Source organism: Bufo gargarizans, chromosome 5, assembly GCF_014858855.1.
Source record: "Bufo gargarizans isolate SCDJY-AF-19 chromosome 5, ASM1485885v1, whole genome shotgun sequence".
Lineage (NCBI taxonomy): Eukaryota > Metazoa > Chordata > Amphibia > Anura > Bufonidae > Bufo > Bufo gargarizans.
Window position 1 is genome coordinate 110,319,161 of NC_058084.1, and position 18,761 is coordinate 110,337,921.

Genomic DNA, 18,761 nt, shown 5'->3' on the forward strand with positions numbered 1-18,761 from the left:
ATTCTTGTTGGAAAACTGACAATCTAAGCTTTAAAACAATACTATGATCGCTGCCCTAGCAATGATACATTGTGAGTTACAGCCCTTAGAAATGGGCTCCAGTGAGAGCTGCCTATACTGTAGCATTCTCTCCCGATGCTTTATCCTCTGATGTAGCTCAGCTAGCACAGCAATTTTTGTCTTGTTTAAAAGCTTAAGGATCACATCTCTAGCTGCTACACAGCCTAAGATATTCAGGTTTAAAGCGGCCCTCCCTTCAGCGGGCTGTAATCTCAGCCAGCCTGGAGGAGGAAAAAGGGGTCAGTCAGGAAGTGCAGACAGGCTGGTAGAGGACTGACACAGATTCTGTCTCCCTGCGTAACTGTACATGTTCCTAAATGTAGGGTAACATGGACCTATTCCCAATTAATTAGATGGCATACTTGATCTATTGATTGGCATATATAGGGTCTTAAAGATGATTGCTCACCCATCTAATCAACCCTTGCACCTAATTAGTCAGTTTATTGATGCCATAAACCAGATGTATACCAGTGTCTGGATCATGGCGTTAAATAAGTTGCACCAAACATTTGTACCCCACACACAAACACCAATTAAGTTCCTATTTTACACTGTCCCTATCCTCTCCATACAGGATTATTAGCGGAAAACCTGTGGACTGCTTCTCTGGGCATACCCATTACATACTGCAGTAAAAAAAATAATAATACAAGTTATGTTATACATTATATGTACCCCCAAATTGTTCCTATAAAAACTGCAACTTGTTCTGAAAATGTAAGGTTTCATACAGAGGGGGGAGAATTGTTAATAGTCCTTAAAGGGACAACACTGACGTAATCTGTATTTTTGGTGGACCGCAAAACACATAAGGTCGTGTGAATTCACAGTTATGGAAATTATACGACGAGGCTGCGTACTTTGCAACAATACTGCCCAATAGTCTGTGTATCCTGCTGTGAAGTTTAAACTTAGAGCACCTGTCAGCAGGATCAACCCTATAAAACCAGGCATACTGCCCGGAAGGTTGATCATGCTGATTAAACAATACATTACTAGTGACAATTAGTTGTGGTTGAAGACTTGTTCTTTATGCAAATGAAGGCTTCAGTGCACCCAGGGGTGTGCCCTATCCTCTAGGTGCACCTGAGCTCTCCTGCTTTCTAATGCTAGCTACACCCCTTGTGTGCTGAAGGCCTCATTTGCATAGAGAATAAATGTATTTTTTCCCCTGGGAAGAACACCACCAATTTAAACAAGACAGGTATTATATCAATCAGCCAGATTAACCCTACCAGCTACAAGGAGGTATTCTTTATGTTCCTGTAACTGATGTAGAGGAAAGGCGGTAACCAGGCCCACTAATTAGCAACTCTGTACACATACCTTTGCTTATGTTATAGGGATGGCATGCTACAGGCGAAGGGTACTTTCACACTAGCGTTAAAGTTTTCCGGTATTGAGTTCCATCACAGGGGCTCAATACTGGATAAAAAAACTGATCAGTTTTATCCTAATGCATTCTGAATGGAGAGAAATCTGTCCAGGATGTCTTCAGTTCAGTCACTCTTACTGTATTTGGCCCCGGCATTATTTTCTATTGAAATGCATTAATGCCGGCACCAAGTGTTCCGGCAACATGGATCCGGTTTGCGCATGCGCAGACCTTTAAAATTGCAAAAATATATATCTATACCGGATCCGTTTTTCCAGATGACACCGGAGAGACGGATCCGGTGTTTCAATGCATTTGTTAGACTGATCCGGATCTGTTTGCACACAGATTTCCGGATCCGGCAGGCAGTTCCGGCGACGGAACTGCTTGCCGGATCTTCACAAAGCAAGTGTGAAGGTACCCTAAGGCCTCTTTCACACGGGCGTCCTGGATTTGCTCCGGACGCGTCGTGTGTGCATTGCAGGAAAACCGCATGAGTAGGCACGCAATCGCAGTCAGTTTTGTCTCTGATTGCATTCCGATGTGCCGTTTTTTCCACGCGAGTGCAATGTGTTTTGCACACGCGTGAAAAAAAATATGAATGTGGTACCCAGACCCGAACCTGGACTTCTTCACTGAAGTCCGGGTTTGTGTTAGGTGTTCTATTCATTTTATTATTTTCCCTTATAACATTCTTAATACAGAATGCTTACTAAAATGCACTTGTTTGTGCAGCTGTTATAGTCTTCTTTTTTTCATCTTTCAGGACCTGCAAAAGGACCTTTTGATGACGTAATCGCGCTCACCACTTGGTGAGCGCAGTGACGTCAACGCAGGTCCTGCTAAATGAAGCTAGAATCTTACGTTTTATTTAGCATTCTGTCTTAAGAATGCTATTATTTTCCTATATAACCATGTTATAAGGGAAAATAATAAAATGAATAGAACACCTAGCCCAAACCTGAACTTCAGTGAAGAAGTCTGGGTTCGGGTCTTGGTACCACATTCAGTTTTTTCTAACGGCATCCCATAATAATGCCGTTAATAATAATATAATAATATGAACAATTTCAATATGAACAATTTCCGTAATAATATATAGTTAGGAATAGACCGATATTAGAAGCCAATGAAGGCTGTAGCCCTGATCAATCAGGTATTACGTGTTTGCAGGAAACAAAATGTATGATTTCTGCCTTGTACAAAAATGATAATTATCTTTATAATGTCCTTATGTTCTCTTTTCTGTAGGAGGTGAATCGGCATCACAAGAGAAAAAGGAGACAGGTAGAGCAATTTCTTCCTGTATAGTGTATGTGTTTTCGCCACTAATGCTCACGACTGAGCGATCACAAAGGACAGTATCACAGATATCACACCTGAGCGTTTTACAGCGCGTTCCTACGCGCTGTAAAACGCTCAACAAGGAGAAACCAATGCTTCCCTATGGGAATGGTTCTCACCTGGGCATTTTACAGCGCGTACGATCGCGCTGTAAAACGCCCGACGCTCAAACAAGTTCTTGAGCTTTTTTTGGGGTGTTTGTCGCGCGTTCCCTCACATAGATATTCGGGAACGCGCGACAATGTGTGCACGCCTGTCTCTGTATGCGCGATTGTAAACGCCCGTACAATCGCGCATACAGAGCGCTCAGGTCTGAACCCAGGGTTAGGATGAACAACCTGGTGACGTATGAAGTTATCCTACAGGTGGAATCATTGTATGGCTTATGTTCTCTACACATTTTCCATTTTACACTTACACTGATGAGAACGTTCATTACAGTTTCCTAAGGGCTCATGCACACGAACGTATTTTTTTTTCCTGTGTCCGTTCGGGTTTTTCTTTGCAGCCATTTGCTGAACCATTCACTTCAATGGGGCCGCAAAAAAACCCCGGAAAAGACTCTGTGTGCATTCCGTGTCCGCATGGCCGTCCTGCAAAAAAAAAAATAGAACATGTCCTATTATAACATGTTATAGAGCAAGAGGAGCTGAGCAGATTGTTACCGAATTTTCTGGAAAAAGATTCAGTATTTTATTCATTTAAATCTCTGCTCATTCTGGGCTTTGAAGACAAGGAGCCGGTCCTATCAGTGATTGACAGCTATCTTTTTATACAGAGTCAGAGGGAAGGCGGTCAATCACAGATGGGGCCGCCTCCTGGACTTTAAAGGGAATCTGTCACTAGCAATTTAGCCAAATTTTTTTTTCATAAATCCATGTTTAATAAAGAACCTTTTTTCCATCTGTGTTGTTCTTTTCATTGTGAGTCTTGTCATTTCTTCTAAAAATCGATTCTTCTGATATGCAAATGACGCTGTAAGGAGCCCAGAGGGGCGTTTTTCTTCTCCACGGTGCCCAGGAACGCCCCTCTGAAGTGCCGTGCCCGCCTAAGTTTTAAAACTGATAACTCCTCCAAGTTCTGCTAAATCGCCTCCCAGAGGCGCGGCTAAGTGCTCAACACCGCCCCCCCCCCCCCCCCCCAGCGCCGCGCTCTGCAGCAAACACCCCGATCCTCCTCTCGCCGGCATCCCAAATCCTGCGCAGGCGCGGTGCCGGCGATTGCCTGCGCTCTGATAATACGACTGAGGGCAACAGCGAACACGTCACTGGGATCGGCGCATGTTGAAGCTGTTGCCCTCAGTCGTATTATCAGAGCGCAGGCAATCGCTGGCACTGCGCCTGCGCAGGATTTGGGATGCCGGCGAGAGGAGGATCGGGGTGTTTGCTGCAGAGCGTTCCTGGGCACCATGGAGAAGAAAAACGCCCCTCTGGGCTCCTTACAGCGTCATTTGCATATCAGAAGAATTGATTTTTAGAAGAAATGACAAGACTCACAATGAAAAGAACAACACAGATGGAAAAAAGGTTCTTTATTAAACATGGATTCATGAAAAAAATTTTTTGCTAAATTGCTAGTGACAGATTCCCTTTAAAGACCAGAATGAGCAGAAAAAAGAGAGTTGTGTGACAGTAGCGGTCCTCCTCTCATTAACTCAGTGGCCTTATAATCTGTATTATTGTAATCTGAGTGTACCTTAAATAGGTTAAAACATAATTTTTACTTCTAACAATTAAGATAAATCTGAAGGTTATTGTTTAAAGTAATAATAGTGGGGGTAGGAATTTGTAGGTAGGTCCCTTTATAGTGGTTCAGATGACTGGGTCGTCCTAATGATCAAAAATGGCGAGTGTCACCTAAATGCTTCTTTAGTCTCAGTCTACTGTCCCTAAGGAAATCTGGTCTAGATTCGGGAAAAGCTGGCGTGGCTGTAGTTGGAGCACTCACTCTGAATAGAACGACCACCAGCCTCAGGAACCTCGGGCCTAATCTATTAACCTCTCACTAATGCTACCTAGATAACTCCTTCGACGCGTTTCGCCATATAACAATGGCTCTTCAGGGAGCAATATGTGTTGCGGCAGCAATTAATCTAAAGCAGTGGCAAGGATATGTTGCAATTACCGGTCTTATATACAGCGAACTCCGCCCCTTCACCATTGCATCAGCTACCCTGAGGTGGCGGGGGAGGCTCAGAAAGTAAGCGTTTAGCTCCAGAGCCTGCGCTCCTCTCTCCCCACGTGTCGGAAGTGACGCGCTGTGGGGGCGGACCGGTTACTATGTTATATGGCGAAACGCGTTGGAGGAGTTATCTAGGTAGCATTAGTGAGGGGTTAATAGACTAGGCCCGAGGTTCCTAAGGCTGGGGATCGCCCTTCTCAGGGCGAGTGTTCCAACTACAGCCACGCCAGCTTTTCCCGAATCTTGACCAGATTTCCTGAGGGACAGTAGACTGAGACTGCAGAAGCATTTAGGTGACACTCGCCATTTTTGATCATTGGAACGACCCAGCCATCTGAACCACTATAAAGGGACCTAGCTACAAATTTCTACCCCCACTATTATTAATTTAAACGATTACCTTCAGATTTATCTAAATTGTTAGAAGTAAAAGTTATGTTTTAACCTATTTAAGGTACACTCAGATTACAATAGAGATAAAGCCCAGAATGAGCAGGAAATTAAATGAATGAAATACAAGTTTTGCTGAATATTTTTCCATAAAATTCTATATCTATCTGCTCAGCTCCTTCTGCTCTATAACAAGCTGCTGGCAGATCAGACACCGTGTTCAACATGACAGGTCCCTTTTAAGTCTGCAGTTTGATTTACTTTTAATACGACACTGTAAATTCCTGGTCCACGCAGTCAATGTCACAACTTGTGACGGAAGTGACCAAAACTGAAATAATGTCCTTGTTACTAAAACGACACACATGTCACCACCTGTAGATGTAGAAACAAACACATAATTTCCCACCTTATAAAAAGAAAAATCATAAAATATGGAAACAAAAATTTATAAATCAAAGTTTCTCACCCTCCAGTACAGGCATACATTTATCATACATCCTTCATAAAATGAAGGCCCTGTCCAGGATGCCAATGCCCATAACATACAGGATGGTGGTTTTCCAAGTGAATGCGAATAATGTACCATTTTAGTATCATTTTACTTAGGGAAATGCATTTTTTGTAGTAGATTGGTAAAGAACCAAAGAAACTTGAATTCATTTCATTTTTTTTCTATTCCTCCTTAAATAATGCAAACAAACCATAAAGTCAGAGCTTCCATTTTGATGCTGTAAGAAAGACGGACCTGTTTTGAAAAGAAAAATTTAAGGAAAGAAAACATTTTTGTAAAGTCTAAAATATAAAAGAATATTAATCTTTAGAAAGCATCATTTCAAAACATATTAATGACCCTTGAGCCTGAAACAGTTAAATCTTATCAAACTGATGGTAATCGCTTGCAAGCCGCGTAGAGGAGGAGCCGTGAAAAAGGGGAAGCAATTATATTAGTGGCATGGTGCGGGGATCTCTGCATAGCTCATCGATAATTACCATGTACTGTAGCTTCCATTATTATCTATTTGAGGTGCAATTGATTGGGGCACCCATACAGAAGAGGAGGTAGCACCCTGCAGCTGATTGCTGGATTCTCTTATAGCGCCACATGTACTTGGAGCACCATGGCTTCTTATCCCACCTCTGATTGCTCCATGTAAAATGTTAGCAACACACACTTGTCTAATTCCAACTCCACATTTGATCTCTATGGAGAACAAGAGCGCATGCTCAGCCTGCTTTACAGCCAACTGTGCAGTTTTGTGGCCCTTCGATTACAAAATTCCAATTCATAATCAGGCAGACTACTTTAAAGAGGTTTTCTAGGCTGCAGATATTGATGACTTACCCTCAGGCTAGATCATCAATATCAGATTGGCGGGGTCCGCCTTCCAGCACCCCTGCTGATCAGCTCTTTGAAAGGACCCCTGTGCCTGTCTGAGCACCACATCTTGCTGTGCACCATGATAGCCTTTGAGAATGGTGTCATGAGGTTAGTGGATTAACTGCAGCAATGTTGTACGAACACCTTCTGATAGTTTGTAGCGTTGAGCGCGAATATTCGAAAAAAGGGAATTCTATTGCGAATATTGGCACCTTGAGAATTCAAGAATATTTAGAATATTTTGCTATGTATTCATAATGACAAATATTCGTATTTTTTTGTTTGTTTGTTTTTAACACAGTACACATCGGGTGATCATCCCTCCCTTCTTCTAGCTTGTGGGCCAATGAGAAGGCTTTGTCACAGCTTAGCAACAACCCTAGCAACCAGTAGAAAAGTTGCCTGTGCCAACCTGGTATTTTGCGCTCATTACGTGAATAATACATTGCTCATTTCTCAACCAAGAATATAATCTCGAATTCACAAATATATGATGAATATTCTACAAAATATTCACGAAATATCGCGAATTCGAATATTGCCCCTGCCGCTCATCACTAATGGTTTGTGTAGACACTGTTTGCCGCCTTAGGCTTGGGATGTGATGGCCAATTTCACTTCCAGTACAGAATGGATCAGTACGTGCCATTCTTCTAATCAGATGATCTGTCCATGCAGAGGTTCGCCTCTGTGCACCTCTTGCTGTCATTCCAGTTTATTAATTTTCACCCAACCATTAGGGCACAAAAACGTTGAACAGTGCTGACATCTTGGCCTAGGTGCATTGCCTTTTACCGGAGCAATACACCAAGGTGTTTCACTTCTGTCCCTCTCAGTTTGCGACAAGTGGCGTGTCAACAAATAGGAGGCATCGCACAATAATCCCACACAACTTGGTTACATTTTTGAGGTTTCATGTGGCTAAAAAACTTTGCTTTCAATCTGGCTTTTATGCCCCTCCTACATGCCACAGATTGGAGCTAGAAATTTTGGTCAAAATTGCTTGCAACTTTGATCATCTGCAGATCTTAGTGACACCTGCTGGTTCTTCGATTTGCATAACGTTATGACTCATCCTTGGTGTTGCATTTTCCATGTTGAGGAGTGTATTATAAGGTTATATTCTGCCCGATGAAGAGACCGGCATTGTCTTGCTGTTAGCCATTAAAAGGTATTCTACAATAAATCGGAATTACTGCCTCGGCTGAGTGACCCTCAATTGTTTTGGGTGCTGTGTGATAGCTATGATGCCTTCTGTCTTGATTGTCCACAGGCATTGAAGAACATTATGATGTCCATGTCCATATCGATTCCCTTTAATATTTGTCAAAAGAATCACTTTAAAAGTACACCCCCATCGTTCCGTTATGTGCAGTATTAGTAAATTACATGAGACTTTAAAGAAGTTATCCAGGAATTGATGACAATGACCTATCCTACCCAGGGCTGAGCTACAACTAGGCCATCTGACCAATGTATGGTGACATCACATGACCTAGAAAGAGGCTGTGGAGGACTGGCCTCTTCTAACAGCTGATCTGCAGGGGTCCCTGGTTCCCAGGTGTCGACCCCCACCGATCTGATATTGATGATCTATCCAGAGCATAGGTCTTTAACCCCTTTAAGAAATCTCATCCACCCTCATGAAAAATCTCTTGTATACTGACCTGTGGTGCACGTTTGAAATCTACAGCCTGACAATTTATGCTGCATATCTACGCTGTGGATTTTACTTTATGAAGAATACTGGTTCACACGTTATCATGGACTGTGTTCGCCAGAATTCAGTAAATCACATGGTAGATCTGATGTTCTTGAGTAGTGATATAGCAGGGTAAATCCTCACTAAGAATGTGTACATTCCTAAAGTGGCCAGTAGGTGGCCCCAGCAATCAACTTGTGAGCAGTAAATGGTACATTTCCAGGTGCTCAGTGCAGTGGATCAGCTGCATTTTATTCTTTGTCCTTTGAGTATGTATTGGAAATAAAAGTAAGGATGTACTTGACATGTCTGCACTATCTTTTATCCAAATGTCATGACTGAGGTGTACAGTAAGTCATGTCTCATGAGTGGATTACCTTTTTTCCCCACATATGGTAAGTTGCTGAGCAGGAACCGCATACACATATTGGGATGAAGAAAGAAATACATCCAGTCGCAGTTATGAGATATTTGTGGAACATACTTTCAGAGATCTTTCAGAGGCAATAGTAGGGGCGGACTGGTCATAGACCCTACAGGGAAATTTCCTGGTGGGCTGATGCCCAGGGGGCCGCACAAACCCTTCTCATAGCTGCTGGCTGGGTACATAATGATCTGATGCTTTTAGCATTAATTTTATGAACATCAGATACTTGTGCACCTGGCCAACGGCTGCAGGTGCCCTCCTGATCTCAACTGTATCACCATCCTCAAGACATTGATACAGTTGAATATGGTGGTGAGGGCGGGGAAGTATTTTGAGCTGCATTGTGGTATTTGTTTCTGTTGAGGCAGTATTCTGTGCTGCACTGTGGTATTTGTTTCTGTTGAGGCAGTATTCTGTGCTGCACTGTGGTATTTGTTTCGGTTGAGGCAGTATTCTGTGCTGCACTGTGGTATTTGTTTCTGTTAAGGCAGTATTCTGTGCTGCACTATGGTATTTGTTTCTGTTGAGGCAGTATTTTCTGCTGCACTGTGGTATTTGTTTCCGTTGAGGCAGTATTCTGTGCTGCACTGTGGTATTTGTTTCTGTTGAGGCAGTATTCTGTGCTGCACTGTGGTCTTTGTTTCTGTTGAGGCAGTATTCTGTGCTGCGCTGTGGTATTTGTTTCCGTTGAGGCAGTATTTTGTGCTGCACTGTGGTATTTGTTTCTGTTGAGGCAGTATTCTGTGCTGCACTGTGGTATTTGTTTCCGTTGAGGCAGTATTCTGTGCTGCGCTGTGGTATTTGTTTCCGTTGAGGCAGTATTTTGTGCTGCACTGTGGTATTTGTTTCTGTTGAGGCAGTATTCTGTGCTGCACTGTGGTATTTGTTTCCGTTGAGGCAGTATTCTGTGCTGCGCTGTGGTATTTGCTTCCGTTGAGGCAGTATTCTGTGCTGCGCTGTGGTCTTTGTTTCCGTTGAGGCAGTATTCTGTGCTGCACTGTGGTATTAGTTTCCGTTAAGGCAGTATTCTGTGCTGCGCTGTGGTATTTGTTTCCGTTGAGGCAGTATTTTCTGCTGCACTGTGGTCTTTGTTTCCGTTGAGGCAGTATTCTGTGCTGCACTGTGGTCTTTGTTTCCGTTGAGGCAGTATTCTGTGCTGCGCTGTGGTATTGCTGGCTCCGCCTACTTCTGTTGTCTCTGCCTAGTTGTGTTGCCCTGCCTTCTGTCAATTTGGATCAGCCTACAACATGGGGCCATTTTTACTTTTTTTTCAGGACCACTTTAAGTTCCCAGTCCTCCCATATTGACTATAATGGGGTCAGGCTGAGATTAGGCCTCTAACCAGGAAATATGCCGAAATTCGGACAGACAAACCGCGTGCAGCATTTTTCGTCCGACTGATTCTTGCCATATTTGCCCTACCCGAATTCCCAGCCGCAGGTGTGAAAGATGAAGGGTTACATCCGCATAAGCGATTTTCCGCACAGACCATTGGTCCATGCAGAAAAGATGACGGCATATTCTGTATTTGTCTAGTTTCCCTGTAAGACTCATTTATTCCCATGAATGGTCCTGTGGGAAAAACGGACGCACATGGATGTCCATTTTAGAACTCTTCTGTGTTTCTGGTTGGAACCCAGACACGTTTTCCTATAGTCTGTCTGCAAGGAACCTATCTGGCCATATATAAACCTCCTCCCGACCGCCTAACGCAGGGATGCGTCCTGCGGGCGGCCGGGTTATTCCTCTTTGACGCATTGATGCGTCATCCCGCGAGAGCCAAGAGCCTGCCGCGAGGGCCGAGATCGTTCGCTGGCAGGCTGTAGATGCGATTTTTTTTTAACCCCTAACAGGTATATTAGACGCTGTTTTGATAACAGCGTCTAATATACCTGCTACCTGGTCCTCTGGTGGTCCCTTTTGTTTGGATCGACCACCAGAGGACACAGGCAGCTCAGTAAGTAGCATCAATCAACACATATACACATTAGTCCCCCCCTGTCACTTATTAACCCCTGATCACCCCATATAGACTCCCTGATCACCCCCCTGTCATTGATCACCCCCCTGTAAGGCTCCATTCAGACGTCCGTATGTGTTTTGCGGATCCGCAAAACACGGACACCGGCAATGTGTTTTCGCATTTTGCGGATCTGCACATTGCCAGAACTATATAGAAAATGCCTTTTCTTGTCCGCAATTGCGGACAAGAATAGGACATGTTCTATAGGCTCTACAAAAAACGCAGTGTTCGCCCGATCAGGCCTGATCTTGTGCGCACACTTGCGTTCAGTCCGCCCCACCGCAGTGACAGAATTCTTTTTTTTTTATCACTGCAAAAACACCGTAAAATCAATGTGACGCTATAAAGATCACTTTTTAAGGGGTATGGCGCGTTCATAGAATTTCTTTTGGCACAAGTTAGTTTTTTCCTTACAAAGTCTTATATTCCACTAACTTATGACAAAAAATAAAATCTCACATGAACTCACGGAATCCAAATGCGTAAAAATACCCTGTGAAATCCTAAAAGTACTCATTGGAACTTTCGGCCCCTTTGCGCATCTTGGCTGCAAAAAAGTGCCACACATGTGGTATCGCCGTACTCAGGAGAAGTAGGGCAATGTGTTTTGGGGTGTATTTGTACATATACCCATGCTGGGTGAGAGAAATATCTCTGTAAATTGACAACTTTGTATAAAAAAATGGAAAAAGTTGTCATTTACAGAGATATTTCTCACACACAGTATGGGTATATGTACAAATACACCCCAAAACACATTTGGAAAGCCTGACCTTCCGCTGATATCGCAGGGCACATGGATTGAGTATATTAGAATGCCTAACATGGAGGCACACAAGATTGTCGTCCGCGTCCGTGTCCGTTTTTTCCTATTCTTTTCAAGGCAAACTTGACTTAGATATTTTTTTCACTTTTCTTGTCTTGTCTGGTGATCCTCCAAAATTCAAGGAAGACACACAGGAAAAAAAAACGGACACTGTTCACGGAACAACGGAACCCCGTTTTGCGGACCGTGAAAAAAACCTGTTGTGTGCATGAGGCCTTATGTGTAGGGTCAGCACATTATTCTGTGTTTTATGTTATTAAGTACTTAGACACTCCCGTGATAAGTCAGCTCTGCATTATAAAAGCTGCCTAATTGCGCCCATATAGCAAACGCATCGGACAGTAGACATATGGGTGGAAATATTATGTTTCAGAGATACTTTTGAGTGTTATCGATTTAATACTTTCCCACTTGCTTTTTGGCTTTCCATTTGTGAGATCCGTTCAGGGCTTTCGGTAGCGGTCCAAAACGGATCAGTTTTGCCCTAATGCATTCTGAATGGAAAAGGATCCGTCAGAATACATCAGTTCAGTCTCCATTCCGCTTTGGAGGCGGACACCAAAACGCTGCTTGATGAAACTGAGCCAAACGGATCCGTCCTGACACACAATGTAAGTCAATAGGGACGGATCCGTTTTCACTGACACAATATGGCACAATAGAAAACGGATCCGTCCTCTATTGATATACAATGGTGTTCAAGACGGCTCCGTCTTGGCAATGTTAAAGATAATACAAACTGATCCGTTCTGAACGGATGCATGCGGTTGTATTATCTGAACTGATCCGTCCATGACGGATCCGCTCAAAACGCAAGTGTGAAAGTTCAAAAGACGTCTTACTATATCATTTTGTTACTACAGTATATAGTTTGGGCCGTATACCTCCTGAATGGTTGGTTACATCTTCTGATGCATTGTGTTCCTTGCCATGCATTATGTGCAAGATCAGGTTTACCATCCCAGCCTTTAACAGCTAATTGCACATCACTAATGAGCTATTTACATAACTCTAGATAAATATTGAATTACTAGTATTTAAGAAATTAACATGTACTTGTTAAATCCAATGCCGAAAGAAAATCAATATTTAATTACATGAAATTATTAGCTTTTGCACACATTTTCTAATTAGGCCTCAGATAATAAGTCAGATTAAAAAGAGCGTTACTTTATTCTTCAGGAGTTGCTCAATTGTCCTAATTAGACAAATTGGTAATTAAGCAGTTAGGCATTACAAAAGGAACGAGTAATCTTAATGTCTCCTGATTTGTGCTGCCAGCGACTGCAGCATCCTCTGTTTGGCGGAAGAATATTTCATCCAGGGTTAGGTATAACACCACTGGGTTTTAGAGAGCCTTCACACACTTTGAGTATGGTTCAGCAATTTTTCACCCATCATTTGGCGCTTGTCTTGAAAAATTTACAATTAACAATTCCTCAGTATGAAATTGTGATCATAGTCAGAGCTGCCGTCAGGAATTTCAGAGGTCCATAGGGGCAAACCATGTGGGCCCCATCCACTGGCCCTTCTTACATTCATAGCCGTATCTTTTTGGTAATTTTTTATTTATTTTTTGCATCAGGCTAGACCATTTTTCTTTATGCTTTTTACCGATCACCATGAATAATATGTTCACTATATTGCACAAGTTACTATGATTACAGGGATACAAAATACTGTTTTGTGATATGTAATAGTGAGTATGTAACAAAAACACAATTATTGTAATGTTCTTTGCTCCCTTATTTTTTTCTTTATTAACATTAAGGCCTCATGCACACGACCGTTTTTTTTTAAGGTCCGCAAAAACGGGGTCCGTGATCCGTGACTGTTTTTTTCGTCCGTGGGTCTTCCTTGATTTTTGGAGGATCCACGGACATGAAAAATGAAAAAAAAATCTAAGTCAAGTTTGCCATTGAAATGATAGGAAAAAACGGACACGGATCACGGACGCGGATGACAATCTTGTGTGCATCCGTGATTTTTCACAGACCCATTGACTTGAATGGGTCCGTGAACCGTTGGTCGGGAAAAAAACCGGACAGGTCCTATTTTTTTCACGGCCAGGAAACACGGATCACGGATGCTGCTGCCAAACGGTGCATTTTCCGATTTTTCCACGGACCCATTGAAAGTCAATGGGTCCGCGAAAAAAAAAAGGGAAAACGGCGCAACGGCCACGGATGCACACAACGGTCGTGTGCATGAGGCCTTACTTTGCAGAAATGTATTTATTTTTTCCAGCTTTTCTTTTACCATAAAAGAAGAGCTGGAAAGTAAAATTGACATTTTTCAGCAATGCTGTCTACTAAATAACTTATTTTACAAGTGTCTGTTAGGAATTGAACCCCAGACCTTCGGTAGGGCAGGCAGCAGGTTTCCCACTACACTATAGAACTACACAGGATTTTCTGTACATATAAAGCTACTAATCAGTAATGCTATATTTTTTTTATATTATGCATGTGAAGGCCTGAGGGTCAGTTCCTAACAGAGACCTGTAAAATACATTCTTTAGTACAAGTTATGGCAGTAAAATTTAACTTTTACTTTCCAGCATTCCTTTTATGGTAAAAGAAATGCTGGAAAATAAGTTACAATTTTCTGCCATAACCGGTAAAATAAATAGCTTAGTAAATGTCTGTGTGCTGGGAGAGGGCCATATTGAATTAAATGGCTCCACAGTTTCCTTAGTATTCACTGCTCTATAGTGAAAACTAATGTAGCTGATGATGCCACAGACCAAAGTGCAGTCCCTCCAGTACTCCCCTGATGGCGGCCCTAGTCATAGTCACATGGTGCACACCCAGCACTAAAATGAGTGGTTTAATTGTCTGACCATCAAGCGAATACACGTACATACTGAGATCTGAATCTTAAGCTTTATCGTAATTATATGTTTGTAAATAGTTAACACCCATTCGGAGCTGCATTAAAAAACTGAATGTTTTTAATTTAAATATAAACTTCAAAACAAATGGAAACTAGAAGTATAATAATTTATCACCCCTAATAATTCATCAAAAGATTTTCATACAAAAATACATCAAGACTAATACATGTGATACATCATTTCATATCTAAAAAACTCATAAAATATAATATAAAAAGAAAAGGTATGAAAAATGTATCAATATATGTTCGTTCAGACTTTAAAAGTGAAACGTATTCGGATCGTGTTTGCTACTATATAGTTACATTACCGCCTTGATGTCTGTAGCGGGGGCAACTTGTACGGGAACCACTTCACTTCATATGCTCATTAGCCTACGGTGTTGACTTGAGTTGTTTGGATGCTCCCCTTTTAGTGGGGCATCAATAGAATGAGGACTAAGCTGCAGTTACCCAGAACGGCCACTACACAGTGTATGGAACTGTCTGCCTGCAGTTCAGGTGATCGCAGATCCCGCTAGCTACCAGTTGTTGGTGTTGTCGAATGTCAGACTACCACCGATTTTATCATCCATATCAAAGTCCTTGAAAACCCCTTTAAAATGTGCACATTCACCATGGAGCTAGCCATATATTAATCATACTTTAATAATCAAATCTAATAAAGTATATATTTTTTTACAGCCAAGAAAAAAAAGCCCAAGCTGTTAAACAAGTTTGATAAAACAATAAAGACTGAACTTGATGCTGCAGAGAAATTACGCAAAAGGGTAAGTCTTTATACTTTTTTTTTTTTTCAGCAAAGGTCCTCTTCCCGCTACAGTTTTGGGGCTGTACGATACCGTAGTTTGCTGGCTGAATTAGTTAAGGAGGAGTTACAGCGTGAGGGAATCCCTGTCTGATATGCTGTTCTGAAAATGGAAGCCCTTCTAGGCTACATCCACACCAGACAGATAACGCCAAGGATTTAAGGATTTGCTGCCATGACTTTTTGTGCAGCAAATCCACAGTGTTTTACCGTAGCAGCAAAGTGGATGAGATTTTAAGAAATGCAATGCATACCCTGCAAAAGAACTACAGCCTAAACTGGACGGTGATGGGGATTTTAAATACACTTGTCAATTTACGGTTCCGCAGATTTCACCGTTTGCAATACAGAGGGTAAAATGTGCAACAAAATCTGGCATGGAAATTTTTCTGCAGAAAATACTAGTGTGGCAGTACCCTTACACCAGCCATCGATCGCTTGCATGATCAGTTGTTTCCGATCGCTACCCGGTGTAATTATACCCTATGAACAAACGAGAACTCATTTGTCATTGGTTACATCACTCATGTAGACATTGTGTTGTTGGTGCACATCAGTTATACAGGTTATTTAGGGCATGTAAAACATCAGTAACTATGGAAAAAGTCTACATTTTTCTACCTCATTTTTATGAATTTTCTCCTGGAGTCCAAAAGGCAGTACAGAATGGAAATGGGTTAAGTTCCTCTGGTGCCCGATTGGACACAAGAAAAGAAGACCAATTAATACATATAATTGATTAATTAGTTATAATTAAAGGGCACCTGTCAGCTGATTTGCACCTATGACACTGGCTGACCTGTTACACGTGCACTTGGCAGCTGAATGGAATTTGTATTGGTCCCATGTTCATTTGTGCCCGCATTGCTGAGAACAATTATATATGCAAATGAGCCTCTGGGAGCCATGGGTGTGTTGCTGTTACACCCACAGGCTCTGCTCTCTCTGCATTTTCATTGGCAGGGCCAGGCCTGATGACATTTTCACTGCCTGGTCCTGTGAATTAAAGTGCAGAAGAGAAAGCGGAGCCTCTAGGTGTAAGGACAACGCCCCCATTGCTCCTAGAGGCTCATTTGCATATATTTAACCTTCATTTTTCTCAGCAATGCGGGCACATATGAACATGGGACCAACACAGATGTGTTCAGCTGCCAAGTGCACATGTAACAGGTCAGCCAGTGTCATAGGTACAAATCTGCTGACAGATGCCCTTTAAGCCCTATGTTAGTAACAAAGAAACAGATGTATAATTTTGAGCCATGATAATTTATTAAAGCTGGGTAACCTGCATGGCCTTCCGGACTTCAAGAAATAAAACATCTCAAATGTTGACTTTCCTGTTCTTCCTTCAGTAGCAGCTTTAGGCAGGGAACATGCATCCAGTTAGCAAGGGATTTTTGCTTGCCTTACTCTCTCTGTAGGAACCTTGGAATAGAACAGAAAATAATTTCAATTTCCTAAATGGCTAAGTTTCTTGAATATAGTTAAGGGGTTTACCAGGCTCCTGATATTGATGACCTGTCCTCAGGGTAGGTTATCAGTATCCGAACGGCGGGGGTCTGCACCCAGCACGCTACCCATCAGCTGTTCCCTGCAGCCTCCAGTGCCAGAACAAGTGAATGGGAGATGAGCTGCAGTAACCCGCCACTACACATTGAATGGAGCTGTGCTTCCAGCTGTGCTCAAAGTGCTAGTTCCAGCGCAGGTAGCTGCAGGTGACGGTTCACCTGTGTTGTGGCCCGGTGTCTGACCCCTACAGATCTCATATTGATGACCTATGTCATCAATATCAGGAGTCCAGGGTACCCCTCCAACAAACAGTAGATGAATAGACTCTTGATCATGATGTACAATAGGGTTGGAGGGGTTAAAAAAAATAAAAAAAATAATTTAACTCACCTTAATCCAGTTCGCACAGCCCAATTAAGGTGAGTTAAATTTTTATTTTTATTTTTAACCCCTCCAACCCTATTGTACTATGCATTCTGTATTAAGAATGCTATTATTTTCCCTTATAACCATGTGATAAGGGAAAATAATACAATCTACACAACACTAAACCCAAAATTCTGTGAAGAAGTTTTCGGGTTTGGATACCAAACATGCCGATTTTTCTCACATGCGTGCAAAACGCATTAAAATGTTTTGCACTGGCGTGGAAAAATCGCGCATTTTCCCGCGACGCACCCGCATCTTATCCGTCCCAAAAACATGACGCCCGTGTGAAACCGTTCTGGAATGTATTGTATAACACTGGTATAATGCTGTCAGTGTTATACAATAGATTCCAGAACTCTAAGGGTTACATAGCATCATAAATCAATAATGCTATGCGACCCAGGCAGTGCTGGGAGTTCAGGCCGGGAGCTGCTGAATACACACGCTGCGAGCCTGCAGCATGAAACTTGCTTGTCTGAAGGGGGCTTTAGAGTCCTACAAGTTCTGGAAAATGGACCTCATTTAGCAATAGACTTTGTTAATGCTTGCTTTCCTAGATGCCAACAAAGTATCTACCACAAGTTCAGGTACACCAAATTCTATGAAATGCTGACAGATGGAATGAGGATGGGAACGAATGACTGAGTTCTCTCTGAATAAGATCTGGATGATCTGAAAGCCCACATAAGATACCATTGGAAGGTTCTAACAAGAGAGGGGACCATGTCTTTCATGGCCAGAATGGACCCACAATTGCGCATGCTTTCTCCTGTTTGATTTTCTGTAGTACTCTGGAAATCAGAGTATTGGAAGGAAAGACATACACTCATTCCACTTAGTCAAGAGGCAAGACGTCTATCCAAGCCAGACGATCTGATGTGACGGGGGAGCAGAATCTGGGAATTTTGGCATTCTGTTTGAATACAAGAGCATCTATGTATGTTGGAGGTCCCCTACTTCAGAATAATAAGTCTTGGTGCCACCCTGCTTGATAAGAAGCATAAAATATGCTTTGGGATTTACAAATATTCCAAAGTGCACCTTTTGGATTTCACCGGTCATTTTTTACACATTTTGATTGCATAGTTCTTCTCACACATTTGGGCCCCTAAATTGCCAGGGCAGTATAACTACGCCACAAGTGACCCCATTTTGGAAAGAAGACACCCCAAAGTCTCATATTCCACTAACTTGCGACAAAAAATAAAAAAAAATTCTAGAATCTTTTATTTTTTGTCGCAAGTTAGTGGAATATGAGACTTTGTAAGGAAAAAAGAAAAAAAAAGAAAAATCATCATTTTCCGCTAACTTGTGACAAAAAATAAAAAATTATAGGAACTCGCCGTGCCCCTCACGGAATACCTTGGGGTGTCTTCTTTCCAAAATGGGGTCACTTGTGGCGTAGTTA

General features: G+C 42.2%; 1 protein-coding gene across 2 annotated transcripts in view; it reads left to right on the top strand.

The window, feature by feature from the left end:
• Positions 1-18,761, top strand: part of ASPH (aspartate beta-hydroxylase) — a 222,058-nt gene that overhangs the window by 133,300 nt on the left and 69,997 nt on the right. For both annotated transcript variants that reach the window (XM_044295090.1, XM_044295091.1), the window contains exons 15-16: positions 2,690-2,725; positions 15,292-15,377. In XM_044295090.1, coding sequence (XP_044151025.1) covers positions 2,690-2,725; positions 15,292-15,377 — 122 coding nt within the window. The remainder of the gene's footprint in view (positions 1-2,689; positions 2,726-15,291; positions 15,378-18,761) is intronic.